The following is a 27,006-nucleotide window of genomic DNA, read 5'->3' as shown; positions in this document are numbered from 1 at the left end:
ATGGGAGCCTTGCTTGTCCTTCATCCTTCTGTTCTCCCTCCCTCCCTTCTTCCAGGGAGCCCTTTCCTCCCTCCTCTCCGCTCTTCTCTTCCCAGACACACTTTCTCCTGTCTGACACTCTCAGGACTCTCTTGTGAGCGTAGCAAGGCAGGCACGTAGGTCAACTTGGATGGGAGGGAGGGAGGGAGGGAAGGAAGGCGTTTGTGTGTGTGTGTGTGTCTGCTGCATCACTGAGCCACAGAGCCCCGAGGCGAGGAGAGCGTTTGTCCTTGAGACTTGACTGCAGATGTGGAGCAGGCGTCCGGTGGATGAAAGTGACAGTAAGTATGACAACCTAAGACAGCAAGATGGACCTGCTAGTAGTGAATATTTACTTGTGGTTCGTGTCTTATTGTTGTGGCATTGTCCAAACGTTGGGATCGGGGAGGAGAGATCATGCAGGTGATGTAGGCGAGGTTCACTCTGCTCCCAGGTGAGCTCATCTTGTCTTCTTTTCTCGTCCGCTGTGTCACTGTATGTGCGTGTTATAGACATTCTGCAAATGTTTTAAGTGAAATAGAAAATAATGAAAAATAGGAAATAGTAGAATTCAAACAACATAGGCCCTAGTAACATGGTTTATTTAATACAAATCTACATATTATATCCTCATCATCTTTGGCATCCATTAGCTTTTAAGCCTTCTAGAAGCTTCCTTCTTCCTTGTCAGCACTGTTTTCATGCTGTGTTCAAGACCTCCAAGACATCACATGTGAAACCTTTAGCTTTTGGCTGAGATAATTATGCAAATGTATTCACCTTTTCAACCATTCTTTGACCTTGAAACATAGTACACTATTATGAAATTGGGTGCCCCTGAAGGAGATGTCTTTTTGTGTTTATCTTTTGAGTGTAAAAAGCAGCAAAAGAAGAATCACAGCTATAAAATTGCTCAAATGTAAATGCAATACTGGCAGTGTTCCCTCTAATTGTTCAAGTGTCACACAAACCACCTGAGCATTCCTTGGACCTCTGTGAGCGCCCTCAGACGTGCACACTTGTAGTATCACACCTGTCCAAAACTTGACGTCCATTCTGTGGTATTTTGTACATGAGCGGGATCAAAAGGTCAGCAAAGAATGTAGCTTTCTTTTTTGTCCACCGCAGACTAAACAAGCCGTGGAAGTACTGTATGTCATCCAATCCATGATCTGAATCTTGTAGTTTATCATTTCTTTTCTTAAGTATGTGTACTTTGCCCTTCAGCATGCCACTCCACAACCGCAATAAACAATGTATTGTTTAATCAATACCTCCCACCAGACGGTTATTATCAGACTTTCAATTGGAGCGTATTAGATTGTGCTGGGGTGGTCTAGCGCACGGTGGTCTAGTAGTTAGCACGTTGGCCAACACAGTAACAGCCTGGAGATTGGGAAGACCTGGGTTCGATTCTCCCTTGGGGCATTTCTGTGTGGAGTTTGCATGTTCTCCCCGTGTGCGCGTGGGTTTTCTCCGGGTACTCCGGCTTCCTTCCACATTCCCAAAAACATGCAGGTGAGGTTAATTGACGACTCTAAATTGTCCATAGGTATGAATGTGAGTGTGAATGGTTGTTTGTCTATATGTGCCCTGCGATTGGCTGGCGACCAGTCCAGGGTGTACCTGGCCTGTCGCCCGAAGTCAGCTGGGATAGGCTCCAGCATGCCCCCGCGACCCTAATGAGGAGAAGTGGTATAGAAAATGGATGGATAGATTGTGCTGGCGTACCTGATATTATTATGGAGGTTTTATTCATCACAGACAGGCTGAGAGGCACGCAGGGATAAACAGACCACCTGTGGAGGTAGAAATGAGATTGGCCGTGTGTGTTTCCTGCACGTGAATATGTGGAGTGTGTGTGTGTGTGTGTAATTGTGTGTTATCATCAGCTTACACAGTGAAATGCGAATGAATTGCATCTCCAGTGTAAAGCACTTAAAATAGTTATCCCATTTATAGCCCCACTGAATTAAAATGCTCAATCATCAAAATGAATGAAAAATAAACTGACAAATGAGTCGGCGGAAATTGCTTTTATGCAAAGTTTATTGCATCCCAGTTGGAGGCCGATGATAAACCTGAATAATGGAGAAGACAATTGCATTCACTTCCCCGTACATTCAACATCCAACCACCAGGGGACAACACTGATCTAGTGGAGTGTAAAACAAGTACCAGACGTGTTCTATATGTTTCTTGCAAAATTAGGAATTTAGGAATTTTTTTTTTTTTTTTTTGTTTTGGTCTGCGTGACATTTGACCCCTCCACAACACATATGTGATCAATACAACAAAATGGATCATCATTTCACCAATCATCAAGTAACCTTGCCATGCATCAGCCGACTGTAACTCATGGGCTTGACTTATGTATACTTTTATTTTTGCTATGTCTCACTCTATCATTTCTCTGCTGTGGCTGCCTTCTGGGAACCCCTCAAGTGTGTGTGTGTGTGTTAGTGCAGTGAGACAGTGATGTTTGCACACACTGTAAGACTCTTTGCCTCACTTTCTCTAATTGACAGATGGCTGTGAGTTGGACCTAAACTTTAGTAGATTACACAGACGAGATATGCTGCTTCGGGGAGCTTGTGTTTACATCAGTAACATGCAAAAAGATTTGTAATTCATGCACTTTTCCAAGAAATGCTATCCAAATGGAGCTTTAGGGTCCTTTTGGCTATTTCTCTGCGATCTTCCAAATAACCAAGCTCCTCCTATAGACTTTGATGGATTGCTACCAAATTTGAAACGCGTATACTCGGGAGGTGGGCGACACTAAATTGCGGAACTTCTGCATGTTTGGAACACCGTGTGGGCGTATTGAGTCAGCTCCACCAGGTCCAACAGCACATGGTAGTGGTGATGGGAAATATTGAAACATTTCAATTAACTTGCAACTAACTGCTAACAATTAATAGTAGTCCTCATGCACCAGATTATTCACTTCATGAAGCTGTTTTAACTCAAAATTAGTTGGACAAAATTGTATAAAATCTTTTTTGGACTATAGAGCGCAGTGGTGTGTAAGCCACACCCACTAAATTTTCAAAGAAAAAAGATTTGTTCATATATATAGGCCACACCTGTCTATAAGCCGCAGGTGTCCACGTTGTCACATGGGATATTTGGAGCACAGAACGATATTACAAGGAAAGATTTTTTTTAAACTTTTGATGACATAAATGCTTTTTTCCAAATAGTGTCGAGCCATGCGTGTAACTTGCTAGTTCAACAGTAGCCTACCAGAAAAGTCATTCCTTGCCGTCCTCCTACTCCTGTGAACTAAAACCACTAAAGTCGTCGTCTTCAGCGTCACAATTGAACAACCTCACAATTCCTTCGTCACACACTTTATCAATCTCTCTCCCTTTCGCTGTTGCTCTTGGAGTCACTTTTGCCTTGAGGCAAATTAGCTATTTAGCTTGAGCTATCCTCTCCATCACGCAGTGGTCCAGCCTTTGGAGACCTGTTGATGAGATTGTACGGTTGGCGGTCTGAGCAGTCCAATTGGAAGCTTTAGGTGTTCTGACCAAACTTACTTAAGATGTGACGGAGATGACTGCATAAGACTTCAATATGTGATATTAGCTTGCAGTCACTACTTCCTGAAGCTGCGCTCCAAGCATCAGGGGAAGTGTAGTTTTTAAGCCATAAATTAGCTGCTTCACTGTACATGATTCAAAGCGGCTTATACATGGGAAATTACGCTAATTGCTCAGTGGTATATGCCATTTTTTTGGGAAACCACTTAAATTAAAGCTGAATGTGCACACTTCCATCACATTTTTCAATTTTATTTCATGTACATGTTACATTGTTTGGTACTGTAACTGTATTTGAAAAGCCTGCATCGCCATAGTCTTGCAGGGTTTTATGCAAAAAATAGAAACAACAAAAATGTCTAAAAAGGAAATATCTTACAAAATGTGGAGTTGCATGCTTGTTATTGCACGGCATGATAAAAACATGTATTCAATTGTTTAACTTGGTTAATACTGTGCCAGTGTATACATTCAGTATTGACAGCTGGTTGTGGGGTTTTTTACATTTCAGGGTAGGAAAAACATCCAATTGTTGCTTTAGCATTCATTGTCTGCAGCTTTTAGCCTTTTTTTTGTTTTGTGTTTATGCCAAGCGCGACTTACTGCGCCTCTCGGTTTGCGTGTATGTGTGTGGATGGGAAAGCATCACATTAGGCACATCGCCATAGCTGATTAGCTCAAAGTACTGCACTGGCTGTAAGTCACTTCAAGCCTGCTTTACAAAACAGCCCGTGTCCTTATGTTGCCTGATTTTTGTGCTGAAAAGATGACACTGATGATGGCAACATGTAGCTTTTTTTTATAGCATTTTCCAGCAAAGTCTTTTATCATTATTATTATTATTAGTATTATTACTATCTGATATAGAAGTAGATATTGGTATTGGTATCTGTATCAGTTTGGAAAAAAAAATATATCGTGCACTTAATATTGGGTAATCGTTCAGCGAGTTACATTGTGGTTGTCTATCACTTCTTTATAACTTTACCAAAAATGACAACAAAAATCAAGAATAAATAATACCACTAATAAAAAATATAACGGAAAAGAGAAAAAAAAAACTATAGAGACAGAAAAAAATAATGATCTATTATGAACAAAAAAATGAATTACATAATAAGCACAATATCTTCTATCATTTTATGTGACATAACTGGACTATTTTCTCTCAAGTAGAAGTACAGTTAGGAATATGATCTTCTAGATCACATGGTGAACGTCATCGTCGTCCTCCTTTTGCCTTGATCCACCTGCCGGCTCCCATTGGCTCAGCCGAGAGCCAATCGGTCGCTGGCCCGGCGTCGAGGAGGAGGAGGGGGGGAGGCCGCTCAAATCGTGTGGCCGGACCTTGACGAGAGCTGTCTTTGCTCAGGCACCCAGCTGGAGAGTCACAGCACAGCGGAGGAGGAGGAGAAGAAGAAGTTGTATAGATGATGAGAAGAAGTGAGAGGAAAGTCCAGTAGAGAGCAAAGAAGACCTTTTCAGCACATAGCCAGAGCATGGTAGCATAAGCGCCCCATGGATTTAGTCGACCTCTACCTCCCTGAGTGCTTCACCTACCACCCGGACACACAGTGAGTACAATGACCCCCATGATGGTAGACGACAACGATGTATCCCTCTGATCATCCATAATGGATGCGTTGCGAGTAGCACCAGAGGCTCTACCTGGTGGTGATGTTGCTACATTGCAGTTTGCGCCAAACTGGAAAAAAAAACTGACAATTTCGGGTGCATTTTGTTGTATCACTAACATGATTTCTTTTTCTTTTTCTACAAAGTTTAAAAAAATAACATGGTTTCAATTGGAAAATGCTAATATACGCCCCCCTTCGCATCCTGTTTGCTACAAAATGGGTGCAAAGTGGGAGAATGCTTGTCTGGCTGTCCTTGAAGTTAGGTTTTATTTGTGTTGCTTTCACAGTTGCGCAGCCTGCTTGTTTGTTGATGGTGATGGTGAATAGCTGGGGAAACCAGTCCCTGCCGTGGGTGGGAATAGAAAGCCAATGGCAGCTGTTTGATTGGCTTTTTTATTCCTTCTATAGAGAGAGAACATGGACTGTCATTTTTTTTTTAAATGGTGAATGCTAAAGTATAAATAATAATAAACAATTTTCAAATCCAGAAGTATATTTTAAAAAGCTATGTTCAAATAAAAAATACAATACATCTACTACTGCTACGACTGTCAGTTATATATAATAATAATAACAAAATGACTAAATATAAAATTAGATATACAAATATAATAAATCTGTCCCAACTCTCAGCAAAAGATGTGATTTTTGTCATGAGATGTGAAATGTGTGTGTATATTATTATTATTATTATTATTATTATTCATTTATAATGTGGTGTTGGTGGAAGGTAAAATACTCATACTTCCACATGTGATGCCTTCTAATATTTATATATTTATTATCAGTTTTTCCACACCAATGCCAAGAAAAGACTTCTGACCAAATTGCTATGCTGTTATTGTTACGCTATAAGTATTATAATTGGTTAGCTGTTGCGTAACTATTTGGACCAAGAAGACCCAAAAGAGCAGCATGTGATGTACAGGATAGCTGATTGGTAGTGACATCAGGAATACGGCATCAAGAGTGGGAGAAAGGGCAGTGACGACCCTAGATAACCCCCTTATAGCACCCCCCAGTATGGCATGCTATCCATGTTCCCTGCAGCTCCAAGCTCATCAGCCTGACTAAAGGCTCTTAGGCCTGGCTGGAGGTACCACTGATCCCCCTTGATCATCTCCTGCTGCCTCATTAGGAATAACTCATCCTCAGGTGCTGATTTTGGGAGCCTTTCACTTCGCCCTCCTTTTTTCTTTTATCTCCTTTCCTTCCTCCCTCGTCCGGCGGGGCTCATTGTGTCTTTTGTGACTGTGCTCGTTAGAAAGTGAGTGTTGCCTCCTCTCACGTGCAGGTTAACGATTCAACGGGTTGCTCCCGCCTTTGCTGCTGCGCCCTCAGCTCCGCCCTCGCTTCCTTGTTTTGGATACGGGGAAACAAGAGGAGGGAGACGCTGCAAAGTGTTTGATTTCTGCCCGCGTGCATTTTTGCATGAGTCATCTGTCAAGGAGTGACTGTCACATGGTCACCCTTAATACTATCTCATTAGGAGAGACAACCCTCATTCCTCCATGTGATGCATTATAATGATGGATATCTTCAAGTACATCTCACTCCGCACCTGTCGTACACTTGACAAGGCAATATGGACGCCCGTGATTGATCGCAAAAGGTTGCCAGTGAGGCAGTTTCAAAGGGGGGCTGTAATGTCTTGACCTTGCTGCTACTTTATGGGCTCCAAGTGGATGGAAAAAGGAGAATTAGCTTAACATGGGACATTTGTTGTTAGACAATTGAGAGATGCGGTGGCATCGATCGTCTCCTGGGTTAGGGTTAGGGTTAGGGTTAGGGTTAGGGTTAGGGTTAGGTGTTAGGAGTATTTAACGTATTGCGCCTGAACGCTTCCCACGGCCCGGTGGGTGGGGATCCCTGCCTGACAGCATGCTTGGGCATGCGAGGTCCTCTTTTACACCTGAAAATACTCTAAGAACCACTTTTATAGAATTGGGCTTCTTTATTTTATAATGGCATATTAAGGGCTACGTCAACAAATGTAACCGTTGAATCGAATCGAATCATAGATCTATGTTTTTCTATGTAAACAATAATAATAATAATAATAGTACAAATATTGCTGCTAATGATCTAAAATTAAGAAATGTGATAATATTATTATCATTGAATACAAGGTGTGTCAGAAAAGCTACAAACTACCAGTTTTCCCCTTCAAAGTAATCCCCCTGGAGTCTGATGCACTTTGCCAGCCTTCTCTGCATCGCCTTCATGCATTCCTGGAAGGATTCTTCAGGATCCTTCACGGCGTCGTCATCAAGGCCATCTTGATGTCATCCATGTCTTGAAAACGGGTCCCCTTGATGACCATCTTGAGCTTGGGAAAGAGGAAAACAAAACAAATCACACAGAGTCAGGTTGGGTGGGTAGGGAGGTTGCCCCAGCACAGTGATGTTCTTCTCGGCCACGAAGTGTTGGAGCCTCAGGTCGTTGTGAGCAGCCACAAGTTGGCCTGCCGCAGCCCTCACCTCTTCTCATGCACTGAAAGACGCAAACGCTCCAAGATCTCTTTGTAGATGTACTGGCTGATGGTCTTGCACTGTGCAAGAGCTGGCTGTGGACGATGCCCTCATATGGAAGAATGTGATCAACATCAACACACCTCGTATAATAACCTCTAAACCAGAGTAGATAGTGGCCCAAACATACAGTATGTACTACAGCAGTTTTTTGTCTAGAAATTGCATTCCTGCTTAATGATCAGTAAAATATTTCATGGCATTTTACTTTGGGCCCCATAAAAGTTGACCAGCAACCCCTTTTGTGTCCCTAAGTTTGGTAAGCACTGCCTTAAAGCAAAGTGCATCATTGAAGCTAAACAACCATCATGAATATGCTTTTCCTTCCAATTGTCCTCACATTTCCTCCTTATGAAGACTTTTTAATACCCCTCTGCCTTTAGATCTGTAGGTGTTCATGTGTGCGTGTGTGCACGTCCATCTTTGTGGGCTTCTAGAGGCGTCAGTGGCGCATGGCCGTGATTTACTCAGGCAGCGGTTAAAAGGAACCACACACTTTGCCAAGTAAATGACTCTTGAGACCACAGAGGTGTGATTTACATGACAGGAAACACACGTGTGTGTGTGTGTGTGTGTGTGTGTGTGTGTGTGTGTGTGTGTCCATGTTGGAGTTTTTTAAATTTAGCTTGGCGGCACAGAGTTGCATGCCAAAGTGTGTCAGGGTGTTTATGAAGACACATGCTTTTTGTGTGTGTGTTTGTGTGTGTTTGAGTGTTTGACATGTTCCCAATCACGTGAACGGTGTTGGTGGCTATTTATTTTGACTTCCACACACATGAACGCCAGACGCCACAGTACAGACCATTTGTGGTCGGACTATTTGACTACATTTGATTGTTCCTTTCAAAAACAAAGCAGTGTGATGGGCAGCAGGTTTGCATCATGTGGGAAATCACACACGGCTGGTTTAGGATGAGTGCATGGATAAATATAGTACCAGTCAAAGTATGGAGATGCCTTGTCATTCAGCAAAATGAGAAAGTGTCTCCATATTTTTGACTTGTTTATTAATTAGAGGTGCACGATAATTATCGGGCTGAAAATGATTGGGCAGGTAAAAAAGAATTATGTCATACCAGTAAAACCAATGACATTAAAAATAGCGGCGATAACTAATAATTTTAAAATGAGGCGAGATTACCCATACTATGTGGGTGAGCAAATCAAGCGCTCATTTTTTCTCCTGCCTGTGATGTTAATGGCCTGACGTAACTTTCCCTGAGCTCACTCGTAAACAAACATTCACTTCCCAAGGAAGACATTTTGTGTGCTAGTTGTACTAAATGCTCCGCCATGAGGGGAAAACAACCCGTGGACACACAAAAAACCTTATCAGCCACCTGAAACACCAGCGCCGCGGTGTTTGAAAAGTACAAAAGGTTTGTCAGAGACCTCCGTAGCGTCACGCCGGCTGCTCAGAGTGTGTGCCTGAATACAGTGCACCTTGCTGGGCCACGCCAGGTGGCTCCTCCCCCTCTATACTCGGGTTTTCCTGATAGAAGTCATGTCATGATATTTCATTGGGACTAATCAACAAATCCTAATTTCTTCTTACGTCCAGGTGTGCACAAACCACACTTCCATCTAAATAAAAGAAGTAGATATAAAAAAGGATATCGGTCTTGAGAAGGAGAACGTTATCGGTATCGGTTTAAAAAAGAAAGATATGATATCTCTAATATGAATATACTTTGTAAATACAAACATTTCTTCCATCTTTTACAGAGATCTGGGCAGGATGTCCGTGAGGGTCCTGGACCCCACCTGTACCTCCTCCATAAAGCGGGAGCCCTCCAGCCCCAGCTCCCAGGGAGATGCCAGCCCGGCTCAGCCCAGTCCTGGGAGCTCTTCCTCGGACACCAACTGCAGCTACGGACCCCTCATTAAGGGCCACAGTCACAGCAATGAGCTGGACTCACCGGGTCTTTATGGGCGCACACCGAGGTCGGCTCACAACGGAGGAACCAACAGGTTGGTACTGTAACATGTGTCACATGATAATGTTGTGACTCCTACTTTTGACATTCACGTCCATGTTTAGGAGGTTTGTGGAGGAAGCCCAAGTGAAATGTGAATTCCTCCTGGGCTCCGTGGCCAAGCGTCTGTGTCTGGTGTGCGGCGACGTGGCGTCGGGCTACCACTATGGCGTGGCCTCGTGCGAAGCCTGCAAGGCCTTCTTCAAAAGAACCATCCAGGGTGAGATGTTCCACACGTGACATGCCTACACACATGAACACGCTCGGGTGTTTAAACTTAGCCGTGGTGTTAACGGCGGACGGGCCGACAATGCTCACTGGCGTGATGATGTAAACCCATTTTACGAGCGGCGCGCTTTGTTTTGGTGTAAACAAGCGCTAATGGACAGTCGGCTTACGGCTTCCTGTCTGCAGGCTGACAGCGTGTACGTGAGCTCCTGTTTGCAAACAGCTGACGTTGGTTGGACGTGTGTACTGTCAACATGTTGCAAGTTTAGCCTTCACATGGATCAGGATGCATTCACACACTCCTTGAAGGCCACATGTTGAAGACATTGGCTCCTCCGGAAAAGGGCTACAGGGTGAACGTCTGTCAGAGCTTGTGCAAGACTTAGCCGTTACTTCCTGGTTCTGATCCAACGTGGCAGCTCAAGAGCGTCAGCAGCTCCAGCCAAACGCCTCTTAAGAGGGCTTGTTTTTTCACACCCTGTCAGGCAGGGAACTCCAGGAAACTAATATTTGACTGACTCCAATAAGCAAGGTTACTTTATTTATTTACATTTTGAGGAGAATTCTCAAAGGCATTGTGGGACAGCATGTACCTGTATGCTCATAAGGCACTTTGTGTGCAACCCACTTATCTCAATACCCCTCCAACTTGCATGGCGAAACTAGAGGAGCATTTGTACATATTTTTATTTAGGAGTATGGTCTGTGCTTTGAGCTGTGATTCTGGGGTTGGGCTGCTAGTTAAAAGCCAATCCAAAAGAGAAGAAGAGTGTGGAGAGTGTTTGACACTCTAAGGTATACAATGCTGTCATCCCATCTTTCCAATGTTTTCTACTTTTGTCTAAGAGCTGATGCGCTAATTTGTGTCTGCAATGTCGTGAGTATAATGACAATAAAGCAGATGCACAAATCTCTTCTGGTGGCTAACAATCTAAAAATAACAATAACTGGGTTTTTATTTAGGAGCTTATTTTTCACTGAACAGGATGTGTGTGTGTTATGTTGTGATAATAAGGATGTTAATAAAACAACACATATATAAAACATTTTCATAGAATTGACCCTTTTCGGGTCTCAAATTAGATGTCTAAAAACTGTTTAGCAATAAGACATTTTTAATACGCATTTTAATACAACACATTCTAGTAGACGTTTTCTGAGATACTAAGTTTACTTTTTGTACAGAATTTTGTTACTGAATACTTAATTTGGAGTTGATATTAGCTGAAGATGTGAATAGAAATGTCAAATATATGTACAGTATATGAATATGTGTTTGTAACATTGAAATATTTCTAGTGAATTGATGTGATATACCAGTTTCACTGTTTGAATTCAACTTATGTAATGACGCATATAAAACTAATCCATATTGAACAAATACTTCTGTATTAGTTTACTGAAGTACATTTTTTACAAGCACATTCAAGTGTTTTTCAAGGTTCTTGACCATATTTCAAAAAAACAACAACAAGGCAATAAAAATGTGGCATTAATGGGAAGGAGTATATATAATAATGATTTGGAGTGCATGAGAAAGTGGAAAGAAGGAAACGGTATCTTTTTGATCACACGGTCATTTATGAGCAGCAGCAACAGAATAAATGTTGTAACAGCTGCTGCATTGTGTAAGTTGCCTACAGCCACAGCTGTTCAAAAATAAACTCTGAATAATTGCTCTTTGTCCTTCAGGTAACATTGAGTACAGCTGCCCGGGGTCCAATGAATGTGAGATCACCAAGCGGAGGAGGAAGTCGTGCCAGGCATGTCGATTTGTCAAGTGTTTGGCTGTGGGCATGCTGAGGGAAGGTGGGTCTTAAAAAAAAAAAAAAAAAAATATATATATATATATATATATATATATATATATATATATATATACACACACACACCCACACCCACACACACACACCCACACACACACACATGTGTTTTTTATTTAAAGCAGCCAAAATGTTGTCAGCAGGTCAGGCCTCCAAGATGGAGGAAGGATTGTTCCTTGTAGCTCCTCATGAAACCAGAGCGCCTGGAGAAACTGTTAGTTGTCAAACGTAACACGGCTAAACATGCTTGTGTGTGTGCTTGTGCATGTGATTGTATGAGAACAACAATATCTTCCACACTCATGGTGACCTTTTTCCAAAACCTGGAATATAGCATTTTATTTTATCTCTCTGCTTGGTGGTCCAAGGATAGACGTGCACATTCCACAGTGTGCGTGTGCATGTGTGTGTGTGTCTGCTGACATATTGTTGTCCCGATTTAGAAGTGACTCAAAAAGGAAACCATGAGCGACGTCCTACTGTAGGCAGCACTCATACACGTTGTGTGAGGCCAGCAGATGATAATAGAACATAAGGAGAAGATGTACTGTATGGAAGGTGCTGGCAGTCAGTGCTGTAGACGGGGAGGAGAAACGGTCTTACAGGTGCAGGACAATTCTTTTCTGATATATTGATTACATTATGGGGGAGGTCATTCATTCAAGTGAAAGTTTAACTCTTCTCTTGTAGGATTTCACACAAAAGGTAGTAGAAATGAGTAGGGGTGTCCCGATTCACATTTTGTGGTTTCCAATCCGATCCGATTTTTTTTAATAGTCTTTCCGACCCGATCCGATCCGGTACAAATGTTTTTTTTCTTAATAATCTTTTTTTTCCAAACATGAGTGAGTGGAATTGAACCTGTTTGTGAAAATATCTCTTCAAAGCATTAAACACAATACAAGCACAGTATTGCTGAATTTACTGTTTCTGACCAACAATATTGTTTGGATTTGGAACAAACCTCTGGGAGTCAATCAGCCTAATCCAATAAAAGATCCAATAAAAGATAAAACGGGAACAAATGGGTGTGCAAAATACTTTTAAGGTAGAACTAATGATTTGACATGGTTATAGACCAATTTGAGGTGTGATTTGAATATATGACTTTTTTTTTTAAACAAACTCTTATGAAATCCCTTTTATTTGTTCCCAAATTCCGTTTTTTCTGTTGTATTTTTTTAGAATTGAGTTTTTTCCCTTTTCCATTTATTTGACCAGCATAGAGTGTGTGCTACTTGTGTTAGTGAATAAAATGCAAAAATCCTTCCATTTATTGATGCAATCCATGATTGGTCCATTTAGTCCAGTCATTGAGAAATGGATGTAGCTTAGCTAACCTTTCTACTGGGATGTCAGCCTCAGCACATGCAGTATTGCTACTAAACCTTCAACAAACTGTAATGCCGTGCTTGGGATTAAGGAAGATGCAGTCACAGATGGAATTCCAATCACGTTATTCATGTAAGATATTTTCATGACACCCTTATTTTGTTCACACAATTAGACAAATGTGACAAAGAGCACTCTTATTTTGAAAACCGGAATGTGTTGTGTGTGTTGAGAATGGCAATTGACGGTTGATACGCGCAGGGTGCCAGAATAAACGTGGCTCTTGTCTTTTTTCCACTAAGAACCTGCACGTAGTCAGTGGGCATTGAACAATGCTCCTTCCATTCAAGCAGTAAAACACTACATCGTAAAAACACACACGCACACACACATACACACACACACACACACACCTGCACTAGCTAAACTAAGCCAACCCCGCTAACTTCCATTCACGCTCCGTAACAGAGGAGTTTCCGAGGTTTTCAACATGTTTAGTAGTGTTTGTGGGGTCCCTATAATAAGCAAACCAGAGCGCCACTTCCCGTGCGAGCTCCCCGCACCATGATGCTACGGAGCTGGATGTCCAACGTCCAACGTGAAACTAACTTCACCACGGTACACGGCGGACATGTCGGCATGGTGGTGTTGCCTTTTCTTCTACTTGCGGGTGGCGGGAGTCGAGTCGTGACCGGCTTTGAGGCACTTTATTGCACCTACCATGTTGAAGTGTGGCTCAAAGTTACCAACGTGATACGCCAACCAGATCGGTCCGATTTCGTGGCGGAAGCCGATATTATCCGATCTTCACAAATACAACGGATCGGCAGCCGATTCCGCTCCTGAAGATTGGATCGGGACACCCCTAGAAATGAGTATAGAACACACGTCATAGAGCTATAGATGACATCTACTGTCTCTAATTGAATTAATGTATCAGTGAATGGACATGTCAACAAACTAAATATTGCACCTTTTGGGACAGGATGTTGTTTTTCCAATAACATTTGTATGATAAAATATATCATTGTTGGACCACATGTAGCATTTTGTTTCAAATTCCAATTTTCAATGTAGCATCTTGTGACGGCATGTAGCATTTTTGTAACATAATCTAGCATTCCGTGCCAACTTGCTACATGTCATGACTATTTTCATGATCTTTTTAGCAGAATAGTCTTTTTAGGACAACATATAGCCTTTTTGTGGAAAAAGGATTGTGTTTTTTTTAATATATTTCTTTTATTGTGACAAAATAGTGTGTCCTTTGCAAATAGAGCACTTCTTTGACAAAATCTACTGTTTTTAGTTGGGGTTATATATATATATATATATATATATATATATATAAAAATATATATAAAAATAGTAACAGAGTTTGAGAGCAACTAAATTTGCTGAAGAATCTTGTGAAGTGAAATCCATTTGTATTGCAAATGAATAAAAGAAGCGTAAATGTAAGATGCAAGAGTTGGAATAGTCCGTGTGTCATAATACTGATTGTTGTTAATGGCATCTCTTCACGTACACAAATGTTTCCTTGTTCTTCTTGTGCTATATGGCTTTTCTTTACTGTCGGTCAACACACACACACACACACTGTGGCTTTTTCTTAATTGGGCTTTTTAATAGGCCGTGAGCATCAGCAGCATCCCAGCATCCTCCCTGCTCCCCTTTTCTTTCACAGTCCTTCTTGTAAATACCTCCAGATGCCTTGTGGGATTCCTGGACCTCCGTGAAATGCCAACCGGCCCTTGTAACGGCGGCCATAAGCCAGCTCGTAACTTGCTTCATTGTGCCTCGTAACGCCAGGCCCCCAAGCTCCCCCCTACCCCCGGAGAGGGTGCAGTAAAAGGCTCGCGGCTCGCTTTAAATGGGCCGCAGTCAGGAGATGTGCTGCTAAGGATGCAAAAAATACACAAAACACAAAACATGCTATGCTCTCTTCTCACACAGCCAAGCACGCTGCGTTTTACAGCACCTTTGACCTCTCTAGCAGACGCTGCACACGCATTTAGTCGGATTTCCTTCCAAAGAATAGCAACAATAGCATTTTATGAAGATATATGGAATTTAAGTGACAACCTACAGCCTTTTATGATAAAATATTGTATTTAAATATTAGTAAGTACAGTTCTGACTAAATATAGCACCTAAGAAATATTATCCTATATGGTATGTAGTGTTCATGTCTTAAGCTAAGATAACATACTATACCCAAATACTGTATGAATTTATACAGTATGATGATGATTTATAGCATTTTCATCATGTATTTCGGTGACAAAATACTATAGAGCCATTCAAGAAAACATGTGTTTTTCAAAAAATCAACTATGGGGGGGAAAAAAAGCATTTTATTGTGACAATTATGTAGCACTTTTGGCAAAATACCGCATTTATGTGCCGGTATAAATCATTTTCTAGCACACTGTAGCATTTATTGATACTGAACAGCAATGTTGTGAGAAATATGGCATTTTGTTTGTTTTCAAAATAACCATTTAAAGACAAAATATTACATTTTTGGTCAGCACTTTTATGACAATATCAAGCATTTTGTAGCATTTTTGTGAGAAACCATTGTGTTTTTATATTTTTGTGACAAGATATACTGTAGTATTTAACGACAAAATATGGCATGTTTGTGATGAAAAAATATGTGAAGTATAGTTCAATAAAAACTACAATGTTTGTTTTTGGTCAACTGCATGTTGTATGACATAAAGCAGTGATCCCCAACCTTTTTTGACCCACGGACAGTTTTGTGTTCCCACAAATCTTCCGCGGACCAGGGGCGTGCTAGGGGGTGGGGAGTGGGGGGTGAGGGTGGGGGTGGCTTTGTACATTATAGCGATTTAATTTATCTTATTTATTATGTATTGTGTAAAACGAAGACATGAACAACATCTGAATGCCGACCCATCATTATTACATGGCTGTTTGACATGTGTGGTAAAAGGCAGTGTGCTAGCATAAATTTACTTGAGACAAATGTGCACATTAGCACTCAATAAGTCATCAAACTTACCTTTATGCATTCCCACATAGTATCAGCATTTGACACCAAATATGAGGTGAAAGAAAAATGGTAAAAATACAGTAGTAGTCTGTCTGTGCGGCGAGAGAAAGCACACGCACAATGGACATGCGTCAAGTGAGACGGATGTAACAGAGAATCCGGCCACTTTTCAAAATAAATCATGGAAATTATTTTTTCTTTCTGTGCAGCCCGGTACCAAATGACCCATGGCTCGGTACTGGGCCGCGGCCCGGGGGTTGGGGATCACTGACAAAGTGATCGATCATAAATAGCTTTTTTTTGGACAAAATATTGCGTTTGTGTGACAATATGATGCATTCTGCAGCAAAATATAGAATTTTTGTGAAAAACAATAGTCTTTTTAAGACACAATTTTGTATTTGTGTGACAAAAGACAATATATAGCATGTTTTTAATAAACTATAGTTTCATGAAAAGATCTATGAACTATAGTGCATATTATTTAAATAAAAACTATAGCGTTTTGTGACAAAAAATAGCATTTTTGGGACAAAATATTGTACTTCTGTGACAATCTAAAGCTTTTTTTTTTTTTTTTTAGCAGAAAATAGCATTGAATGAGAAAATCCAGCATTTTTGTGAGACTCTGTGTTGCTTTTACGATAAGATAAACAAAATAAGATGGGGACGAAAATATCTTATCTTTTGGTGTTATTTCACCAAGTTAGCAAATTAGAGAAGCGTGGGATTGTTTGGAGTGAACACATGTTGGTCCTCACGGTGTGGGGGTGGGGGTTGGCTGAGCTGTTTTTCAGCCTGGTTCAGTGGAGGGATGCTTGTGATCCTGCTGTGGGTGCAATTTGGGGACTTGTAAAGTAGCCCCCCCCCAAGTGTGAAAAAATACAGGAAGAGTGTGTTTATGGGTTTTAGCTTTAGCAGAAGCGCTTCTGTTTTGTTATCCGTGCAAACTATTCCTGGACCTCCCGGTCCTGTCAGCACATTCCAACATTAAACAGTTCCACTGCTTCCTCAGCTCTTATCCACACACATGATCATGTGGCACCTGCCAAGTTCCCAGGCTAATCCACACTTCCTCATCACATCAATGGGGGGGGGGGGTTACAGGGCAGTGAATCCATTTCTTCAATACCTTCCTCACCTTGTCAACCAGGAACAAAACATGTGTTGGGGCTCAAGTTTGGGGTCGATTTTTTTTTGCCTTGGGTTTGTGTTTGTGTCTTGGTTCGGGTTAAGATTGGGCTAGGCTAGGGTTTGGGTTAGGTTTCTGGAAAGGGTTAGGACTCAGGTGTTGGGGTTGGAATTTCAGGTAGGGTTCAGCCTCGGGTTACCTTTGGGGTCTTAGCACAGGTTTGTGTTTGGGTTGAAGGTTAGGGTTCAGGTTCACAGCAGGGTTTTGGTTAGGGTTAGGGTTGGGTTTAATCTTGGGTTTTTGGTTTGGGTTTGGACTCGGTTGGGCTTGTTTTGGTTTACACTCCAGTTGGGGTTCAGGCTTAGGTTGGTTATTTTTGTCAGGGGTTTGTGTTTTGGCTAGGGTTTGGACTATGACTAGGATTAGGATTAGGGCTAGATTAGGGTGAATATGTGTTTTGAGAAAAAGACAGAAAAGATAAAAGAAAGCCAAAGAAAAAGCAAGAGGTTTAGTTTGTCCAACTGTGCCAAGTGCTTCACTTGTGGCTCATGTCTCTACAGGTGTGCGCCTGGATCGGGTCCGAGGCGGCCGCCAGAAGTACAAGCGAAGAATGGACGCCGAGACCAGCCCGTATGTCCACATCCAGCACGTTTTGCCGCAGAAGAAAACATGTAAGCGTCCTCTTTGAATGCTTTGCTAGACATTGGACGTCACATAAAAGACGTATCCTTCGCTTCCAGTCGGGACGGGCGGGGACGACAAAGTGGTGTCCCTGCTCCTGCTGGCCGAGCCCGAAGCCATCTTTGCCATGCCGGACCCCACGGTGCCCGAGAGCGACATCAAGGCTCTGACCACACTGTGCGACCTGGCCGACAGAGAGCTGGTGGTCAACATCGGCTGGGCCAAGCATGTACCAGGTAGGACGGCACGGCAGGGATCCTCCTGGTCTCCGCCCTGCGGGTTCGGCTTCCTCTTGAATTCGACACGCAACTCGACGGCCACCTGGAGTTTCAATTCACATTTGTTCGCCTCTCACGCAACGTTGGGCTTTTTGTTTATCAGCCAAAACATGGCCGTGGAAACACCCGCCTCTTCTGCTGTTGACGCCTCATCTCCGCACTGCTTACAATACAAACAAAGCTTTGCCGTGCGTGTGTGTGTGTGTGTGTGTGTGTGTGTGTGTGTGCGCGCGCGCATGTGTGTGTCCCTGCATTTCTGCGTGGACGCGGTGTAACTGTGTCTTCATCAGTGTGTCCATTCTTCTGGCAGAGCAGCGTTACCTCCCCCAGGGCTTTTCTCTATTGTTTGTCGTTAACAGCACGCAAGCATCATCCACTTCTCTCTTTTCTTTTTACATCAAAACACACAACAAGAAAGTTGAGGTGAATTTGAAAACTTGTAAACGAGAATCAAATGTTAGCTAGCTAGCAGACGCACATCTGATTGGCCACTTGTTGCTAGGCAGAATTCCCAGGCTTCAACCATGAAAAAATGCATTTTGTTATTGTAAAAATATATATCATAAACACGCCAAAAAATGTTAAATATGAAATGCTTTTTTATTGGAGACGTTTTAGATGATGTGAAACGTCACCATTTAAACGTCACCATTTAACAACAGCAATACATCTACCACACATTCCAAAATAAGACATGAAAGGAAAATAAGGTAATAGAGCAAAAACAAAAAAGATGAAAAATACAAATAAATAAAACATAAGTCCAGAAAAAATGAGAATAAATGAAAAAGTAGTAAAACAAGAATACATACAAATAAGTACATAGAAATAAAAGAACACATCAGTGAAATAAGACATAAATAGTATAATAGTATAATGAGTAGTATATACAAATAAAAGAACGCATCAATGAAATAAGACATGAATAGTATAATGAATAGTATATACAAATAAAAGAACACATCGATGAAATAAGAAATAGTATAATAAATAGTATAATGAATAGTATATACAAATAAAAGAACACATCGATGAAATAAGAAATAGTATAATAAGTAGTATAATGAGTAGTATATACAAATAAAAGAACGCATCGATGAAATAAGACAAATAGTATAATAAATAGTATAATGAGTAGTATATACAAATAAAAACGCATCGATGAAATAAGACATAAATAGTATAATGAATAGTATATACAAATAAAAGAACGCATCGATGAAATAAGACAAATAGTATAATAAATAGTATAATGAGTAGTATATACAAATAAAAGAACGCATCGATGAAATAAGACATAAATAGTATAATGAATAGTATATACAAATAAAAGAACACATCGATGAAATAAGAAATAGTATAATAAATAGTATAATGAATAGTATATACAAATAAAAGAACACATCGATGAAATAAGAAATAGTATAATAAGTAGTATAATGAGTAGTATATACAAATAAAAGAACGCATCGATGAAATAAGACATAAATAGTATAATAAATAGTATAATGAGTAGTATATACAAATAAAAACGCATCGATGAAATAAGACATAAATAGTATAATGAATAGTATATACAAACAAAAGAACGCATCGATGAAATAAGACAAATAGTATAATAAATAGTATAATGAGTAGTATATACAAATAAAAGAACGCATCGATGAAATAAGACATAAATAGTATAATGAATAGTATATACAAATAAAAGAACGCATCGATGAAATAAGACAGCATAAATAGAGCAGGCTGGAACCCAAAGAGAAGATGAAATGAAACCAAAAGTCCTGGTAGCGTCCTAACAGCGGCTGGTCACATGGTCATACGGTCCCCATATGAGGCACACACACACACACACACACACACACACTAAGAGTGGTCTCAAGCATCTCAGTTCCAAGCCTGGGAGGGGGTGTTGGTGACTGTGTGTCTCCTGCTAGAGGGGACATTGATGCTGATGGGGTCTGAAGAGAGCATGTTTGCTTTTGGCCTTTTGGATGTGATGGACCTTACCCCCCCTCCCCTCTCTCTCTGTGTGTGTGTGTGTGTGTGTGTGTCCTTTCATACCAGGCTTATGCTTGACACCGCCATTGGCTGTCTAGCTGGCTACTTTGTGGTGCTCTCCCACCACCAGTACTGTGTACTTAGTGTACTTCATGTACTTACGGACTTGGTGTACTGAGTGACATAGTCTATTTAGTGACTGTGTACTTAGGGACGTAGTGTACTGAGTGACAGTGTATTAGTGTACTTAGTGTACTGAGTGACAGTGTATTAGTGACTTAGTGATTGTGTACTTAGTGACTGTGTACTTAAGGACTGTGTACTTAGGGACTTAGTGTACTTAGGGACTTAGTGTACTTGGTGTAAGTGTACTGAGTATACCTTTGTGTACTTAGTGTAAGTGTACTTAGTATAACTTTGTGTCCTTAGTGACTTAGTGTACTTAGTGTACTTTGCATGCGGGCAGGCTTCCCGTCGCTGTCGCTGGCGGACCAGATGAGTCTCCTGCAGAGCGGCTGGATGGAGATCCTGATCCTGCGCGTGGTCTTCCGCTCGCTGGCGCTGGAGGACAAGCTGGTCTACGCCGAGGACTACGTGATGGACGAGGAGCGGTCCAAGATGGCCGGCCTGCTCAACCTCAACAACGCAATCCTGCAGCTGGTCAGGAAGTGCAAAGGCGTCGGGTTGGACAAGGAGGAGTTTGTGCTGCTCAAGGCCATCGCGCTCGCTAACTCAGGTAGCACAAAACACACAGGGCCGACTCTCCCAGTCCTTTCTCCAGCCTCAACTGGTCTATGCCATTGAAAATGAAACATTTGGAATTACGCCTAGCAACAAGCGACAATGCAAATCTGGTGTAGAAATGAACTGACCTTTTGCTGCTATTTTTGGAACAATTTCTTTAGTTTGACTTTGCTGCCACTCTCCCTGTCCCGTTCTCTGCTGTATGGGGGGCAGTGTAACCTTCTGCCCCAAGCGACTATATTAAGCACGTGTGGCCAAAAAAAACCCAAAAAGGTGGCTAAGGAGCACTAATCCTTTTCTCAGGAATTCTGCCTGGCAACAAATAATTGTGGCCCATCAACTTTGCCTAGCAACAAGTGACAATGCAAATACTTCAATTGCTCTAGAAACTTTACTATAAAATACAAATAAAACATGGACAAGAACATCATAAAACTTGTATTAGTACAAATATTTGAATAACAGTGTAAACATTTTATACAAACAAGTACAATGATTGAAATAACAGTACAAATAAGTAAAATATTTCGATCAATAACATAGTGTGGGTTCTTTTTTATACAAACAAGTCGAAACCGTGAACATTTGATTCATTCTTTTTTATATAAACAAGCCAAAATATTGAAATAGAAATTGGATTATTTATTTAATAATAGAATGTGTGTAATAAACAAGAAATGTAAAAACTGTTTTCCAATAAATAAGTGATAAGTGAAACGTCCATCCATCCATCCATCTTCTACCGCTTATCCGAGATCGGGTCACGGGGGCAACAGCCTAAGCAGGGATCCCCAGATTTTCCTCTCCCCGGCCACTTCGTCCAGCTCCTCCCGGCGGATCCCGAGGCGTTCCCAGGCCAGTTGGGAAACATAGTCTCTCCAACGTGTCCTGGGTCTTCCCCGAGGCCTTTTACCGGTCAGACTTGCCCTGAACACCTCCCAGGGAGGCGTCCAGGAGGCATCCTGACCAGATGCCCAAGCCACCTCATCTGGCTCCTCTCAATGCGGAGGAGCAGCGGTTCTACTCCGAGTCTGTCCCGGATGACAGTGCTTCTCACCCTATCTCTAAGGGAGAGCCCAGCCACCCTACAGAGAAAACTCATTTCGGCCGCTTGTACCCGCGATCTTGTCCTTTCGGTCATTACCCAAAGCTCATGACCATAGGTGAGGGTAGGAACGTAGATCGACCAGTAAATTGAGAGCTTTGCCTTTTGGCTTAGCTCTCTCTTCACCACAACAGACCGATGTAGAGTCTGCATCACTGCAGACGCCGCACCAATTCTCTTATCGATCTCGCGTTCCATCCTTCCCTCACTCGTGAATAAGACCCCAAGGTACCTAAACTCCTCCACTTGGGGCAGGATCTCATCCCCGACCTGGAGATGGCATTCCACCCTTTTCCGGGCGAGAACCATGGACTCGGACTTGGAGGTGCTGATTCTCATCCCGGCCGCTTCGCACTCGGATGCGAACCGATCCAATGAAAGTTGAAGTTCACGGCTTGATGAAGCCAGCAGGACCACATCGTCTGCAAAAAGCAGAGACTCAATCCTGCAGCCACCAAACCGGAACCCCTCAACGCCCTGGCTGCGCCTAGAAATTCTGTCCATAAAAATAATTAACAGAATTGGTGACAAAGGGCAGTCCTGGCGGAGTCCAACCTTCACTGGAAACGGGTCCGACTTACTGCCGGCAATGCGAACCAAACTCTGACACCGGTCATACAGGGAACGAACAGCTTGAATTAGCTGGTCCGATACCCCATACTCCCGGAGTACTCCCCACAAAATTCCTCGAGGAACACGGTCGAATGCCTTCTCCAAGTCCACAAAACACATGTAGACTGGTTGGGCAAACTCCCATGCACCCTCAAGGACCCTGCTGAGAGTGTAGAGCTGGTCCACAGTTCCACGACCAGGACGAAAACCACACTGCTCCTCCTGAATCCGAAATTCAACTATCCGGCGGATCCTCCTCTGCAGAACCCCTGAATAGACCTTACCAGGGAGGCTGAGGAGTGTGATTCCACGATAGTTGGAACACACCCTCCGGTCCCCTTTCTTAAAAAGGGGAACCACCACCCCGGTCTGCCAATCCAGAGGCACTGCCCCCGATGTCCACGCGATGCTGCAGAGTCGTGTCAACCAAGACATGCCTACAGCATCCATGGCCTTAAGGAACTCCGGGCGGATCTCATCCACCCCCGGGGCCCTGCCACCGAGGAGCTTTTTGACAACCTCAGCAACCTCAGCCCCAGAGATAGGAGAGCCCACTGTGGAGTCCCCAGGCTCTGCTTCCTCATAGGAAGACGTGTCGGTGGGATTGAGGAGGTCTTCGAAGTATTCTTTCCACCGATCCACAACATCCCGAGTTGAGGTCAGCAGCACACCGTCCCCACCATACACGGTGTTGACTGTGCACTGCTTCCCCCTCCTGAGATGCCGAATGGTGGTCCAGAATCTCTTCGAAGCCGTCCGGAAGTCGTTCTCCATGGCTTCTCCGAACTCCTCCCATGTCCGAGTTTTTGCCTCAGTGACTGCCAGAGCCGCAGACCGCTTGGCCTGCCGATACCTGTCAGCTGCTTCCGGAGTCCCATGAGCCAAAAAGGCCCGATAGGACTCCTTCTTCATCTTGACGGCATCCCTCACCACTGGTGTCCACCAACGGGTTCTGGGATTACCGCCACGACAGGCACCAACCACCTTACGGCCACAGCTCCGATCAGCTGCCTCGACAATAGAGGCACGGAACATGGCCCATTCAGACTCAATGTCCGCCACCTCCCTCGGAACATGGTCGAAGCTCTCCCGGAGGTGGGAGTTGAAACTCCTTCTGACAGGGGACTCTGCCAGTCGTTCCCAGCAGACCCTCACAATACGTTTGGGCCTGCCAGGTCTGACCGGCATCCTCCCCCACCATCGGAGCCAACTTACCACCAGGTGGTGATCAGTTGACAGCTCCGCCCCTCTCTTCACCCGAGTGTCCAAAACATATGGCCGCAAGTCCGATGATACGACCACAAAGTCAATCATGGAAGTGCGGCCTAGGGTGTCCTGGTGCCAAGTGCACATGTGGACACCCTTATGCTTGAACATTGTGTTTGTTATCGACAATCTGTGAAGAGCACAGAAGTCCAATAACAAAGCACCGCTCGGGTTCAGATCAGGGGGGCCGTTCCTCCCAATCACGCCTCTCCAGGTCTCACTGGCGCTGCCAACGTGAGTATTGAAGTCCCCCAGCAGAACAAGGAAATCGCCTGAGGGAGCACTCTCCAGTACTTCCTCTAGAGACTCCAAAAAAGGTGGGTATTCTGAACTACTGTTTGGCGCATAAGCACAAACAACAGTCAGGACCCGTCCCCCCACTCGAAGGCGGAGGGAAACTACCCTCTCGTTCACCGGGTTAAATTCCAACATGCCGGCCACAAGCCGGGGCGCAACAAGAATTGCCACCCCTGCCCGTCGCCTCTCACTGCTGGCAACGCCAGAGTGGAACAAGGTCCAACCCCTCTCAAGAGGACTGGTTCCAGAGCCCTTGCTGTGCGTTGAGGTGAGTCCGACTATATTTAACCGGAACTTCTCAACCTTATGCACCAGCTCAGGCTCTTTCCCTACCAGAGAGGTGACATTCCATGTCCCTAGAGCTAGTTTCTGTAGCTGAGGATTGGACCGCCAAGGTCCCCGCCTTCGGCTGTCACCCAGCTCACTCTGCACCCGACCCCTTTGGCCCCTCCCATGAGTGGTGAGCTCAATGGAGGGGGGACCCATGTTGTCTCTTCGGGCTGTGCCCGGCCGGGCCCCATGGGCGTAGGCCCGGCCACCAGACGCTCGCCATCGTGCCCCTCCTCCAGGCCTGGCTCCAGAGGGGGGCCCCGGTGACCCGCGTCCGGGCAAGGGAAAACGTGGTCCAATGTTTTTTGTCATCATAGAGGTCTATTGAGCTACTCTTTGTCTGGTCCCTCACCTAGGACCTGTTTGTCGTGGGTGACCCTACCAGGGGCATAGAAACCCCTGACAACTTAGCTCCTAGGATCATCGGGACACGCAAACTCCTCCACCACGATAACGTGGTAGCTCAGGGAGGAGTAAGTGAAACGTTATGTACTGTAAATGTATTTTTAGTGTCCGGCTAGTTTTTCTTCCTAGAAAAATTGCAAATCATTGGAAGTTTGAAGTTGCGCTCCTTCTCCACTCACAGACTCGGTGCACATCGAGGACCCTGAGGCGGTGCAGAGACTCCAGGACGTCCTCCACGGGGCCCTGCAGGACTACGAGGCCACCCGGCACCCGCAGGACCCTCGGCGGGCAGGCAAGCTGATCATGAGCCTTCCTCTCCTGCGCCAGACGGCTGCTCGCGCCGTGCAGCACTTCTGCGGCGTCAAACAAGATGGCCGCGTGCCCATGCACAAACTCTTCCTGGAGCTGCTGGAGGCTAAAGCCTGAGGGAGGAACGCCCCCCACCCCCCCGCGGTCAAGGATGGAAGCGGCATTGACTTCATTGAGTTTTTTTTATGTTTGATGCCACAGGGAACTTGGCAACTCGCCCTCTTGTGAACAATAACAGAAGGACGGCCTTTGAGGGACACATGCCAAACAAACGCAAGAGCTTCTTTTCTGATACTTGAACACCCTCGTACACCATCTTGTCCTTCTGGAAGCCTCCTCAGATGCATTCTATTCTATTCTATTTCTTCATGGAGGGAAACTATAGTGTCTCCTCCTCCTTTCAAGAAACCAGCAAACACAATTAGAGAGGACATTTTCAGGGAAAGAAACTACTAAAGCAACGTGATATTTATTTGAAAAATGTGTTCATTTACCTGTGAAGGCTGGATTCAACTTAACTTTTTTTTTTAAAAATACACAAACTTGTCAGCACTGAGAGCGTCTCGTGTAAATGGACTTGAAGATCCAAATGAACATACATCCGGTATCTACAGTAGACCGCAGCGCTGTTATTAGTACAAAACAGACCATTGGAAAAGTCCCACAAAGTCTTTGTATTTATTTAGTATAATATTTTATTTTTAAAATGATTAAAATGCATTTTGCTCCTGTTGAATCATTTTTAAATCAAATTTTTATTCTCATTATTTGATGTTTTTAAAATAAAATAATTCTAATTAATCATGCAAAATATAAGTAATAATGTCTCCCAATATCTCTAAAATAATTCCATGTTTTGGCTGAAAAATGTGAGCATTGTAATAATACAAAAAAAAACAACCTAATTGCATACAAATATTTTACAACAAAAAAGAGCAAAACGTCCAATTGTAATAAAGTTCTTGAATTAGTGTCCAATATGAGCTGGAAAGTCCTTTCTACGGTAGACATTCACGTGCACTACTTTTCCTCGTAGCCGTTATGAAACTTTATTTTTTTTTGTTTTTTTGCTAGTGTGTCTGCTGCAGTGTGCTTTGTGTGCAGAATCATGGCAAATCTCACGGAATGAAGGATTCGTGCGTCGTTTGATGAAAAACATAATGCTACTTACTTTTCCGTCATGTCTGAAGTGTTTGTTTCTCAGGTGCACATTTGGGCAGCAATAAAGAAGTGTCTCCTCCACTCACCGCGTTGTCTTTCCTCACAACAAGAAGGTGATGGAAAATGGAGAATTGAGAGCTATAGAGCCGCATGACAAAGGCCCGTCAAAGCCCAGTAGGATACATTTTTTATAATGAATGGCCGCCTAAGGGAGTCTGCAGGGAGTGACGGTCATCAGACGCCGCTGACGCCGCTTCATCATCCAAGAGAGAACTCCACTTCTAAAGATTGAAGTGACTGGATCATCCGTTTAATAAAAGAATGTGTCATCTGTTCGATAAAAGAATGTATAAGATATGTGTAATGACGGTGGCCGGAACCTGGTGGTGCTGTGATGCAACTGAAGCGAAGCCATTTTCAGTGCAACAAAGAAGGCTCGCAGCAGCCGCTTTATTGTGACATCTTGTGGTCACATTGTGTTACTGCATTGCACAGCGTACATACTTTGTACATACTCGCTTTTAGGATCGTTAGCGTTTACATTTCACTGGGATTTTCCTTAAAAAC

General features: G+C 43.2%; 1 protein-coding gene across 1 annotated transcript; it reads left to right on the top strand.

The window, feature by feature from the left end:
* The first annotated feature begins 373 nt into the window (after window positions 1–373).
* Window positions 374–27,006, top strand: LOC129172485 (estrogen-related receptor gamma-like). Its single transcript, XM_054762252.1, has 9 exons — window positions 374–472; window positions 4,939–5,140; window positions 9,460–9,705; window positions 9,776–9,930; window positions 11,631–11,747; window positions 17,808–17,918; window positions 17,988–18,164; window positions 20,677–20,946; window positions 25,151–27,006. Exons 2-9 carry the CDS (start codon window positions 5,085–5,087, stop codon window positions 25,393–25,395), a joined length of 1,377 nt encoding a protein of 458 aa, XP_054618227.1. The 5' UTR covers window positions 374–472; window positions 4,939–5,084; the 3' UTR covers window positions 25,396–27,006.

This window comes from Dunckerocampus dactyliophorus, chromosome 19 (genome assembly GCF_027744805.1).
Source record: "Dunckerocampus dactyliophorus isolate RoL2022-P2 chromosome 19, RoL_Ddac_1.1, whole genome shotgun sequence".
In the NCBI taxonomy this organism is placed as follows: Eukaryota; Metazoa; Chordata; class Actinopteri; order Syngnathiformes; family Syngnathidae; genus Dunckerocampus; species Dunckerocampus dactyliophorus.
This window is presented reverse-complemented; position numbering and strand designations above follow the sequence as displayed.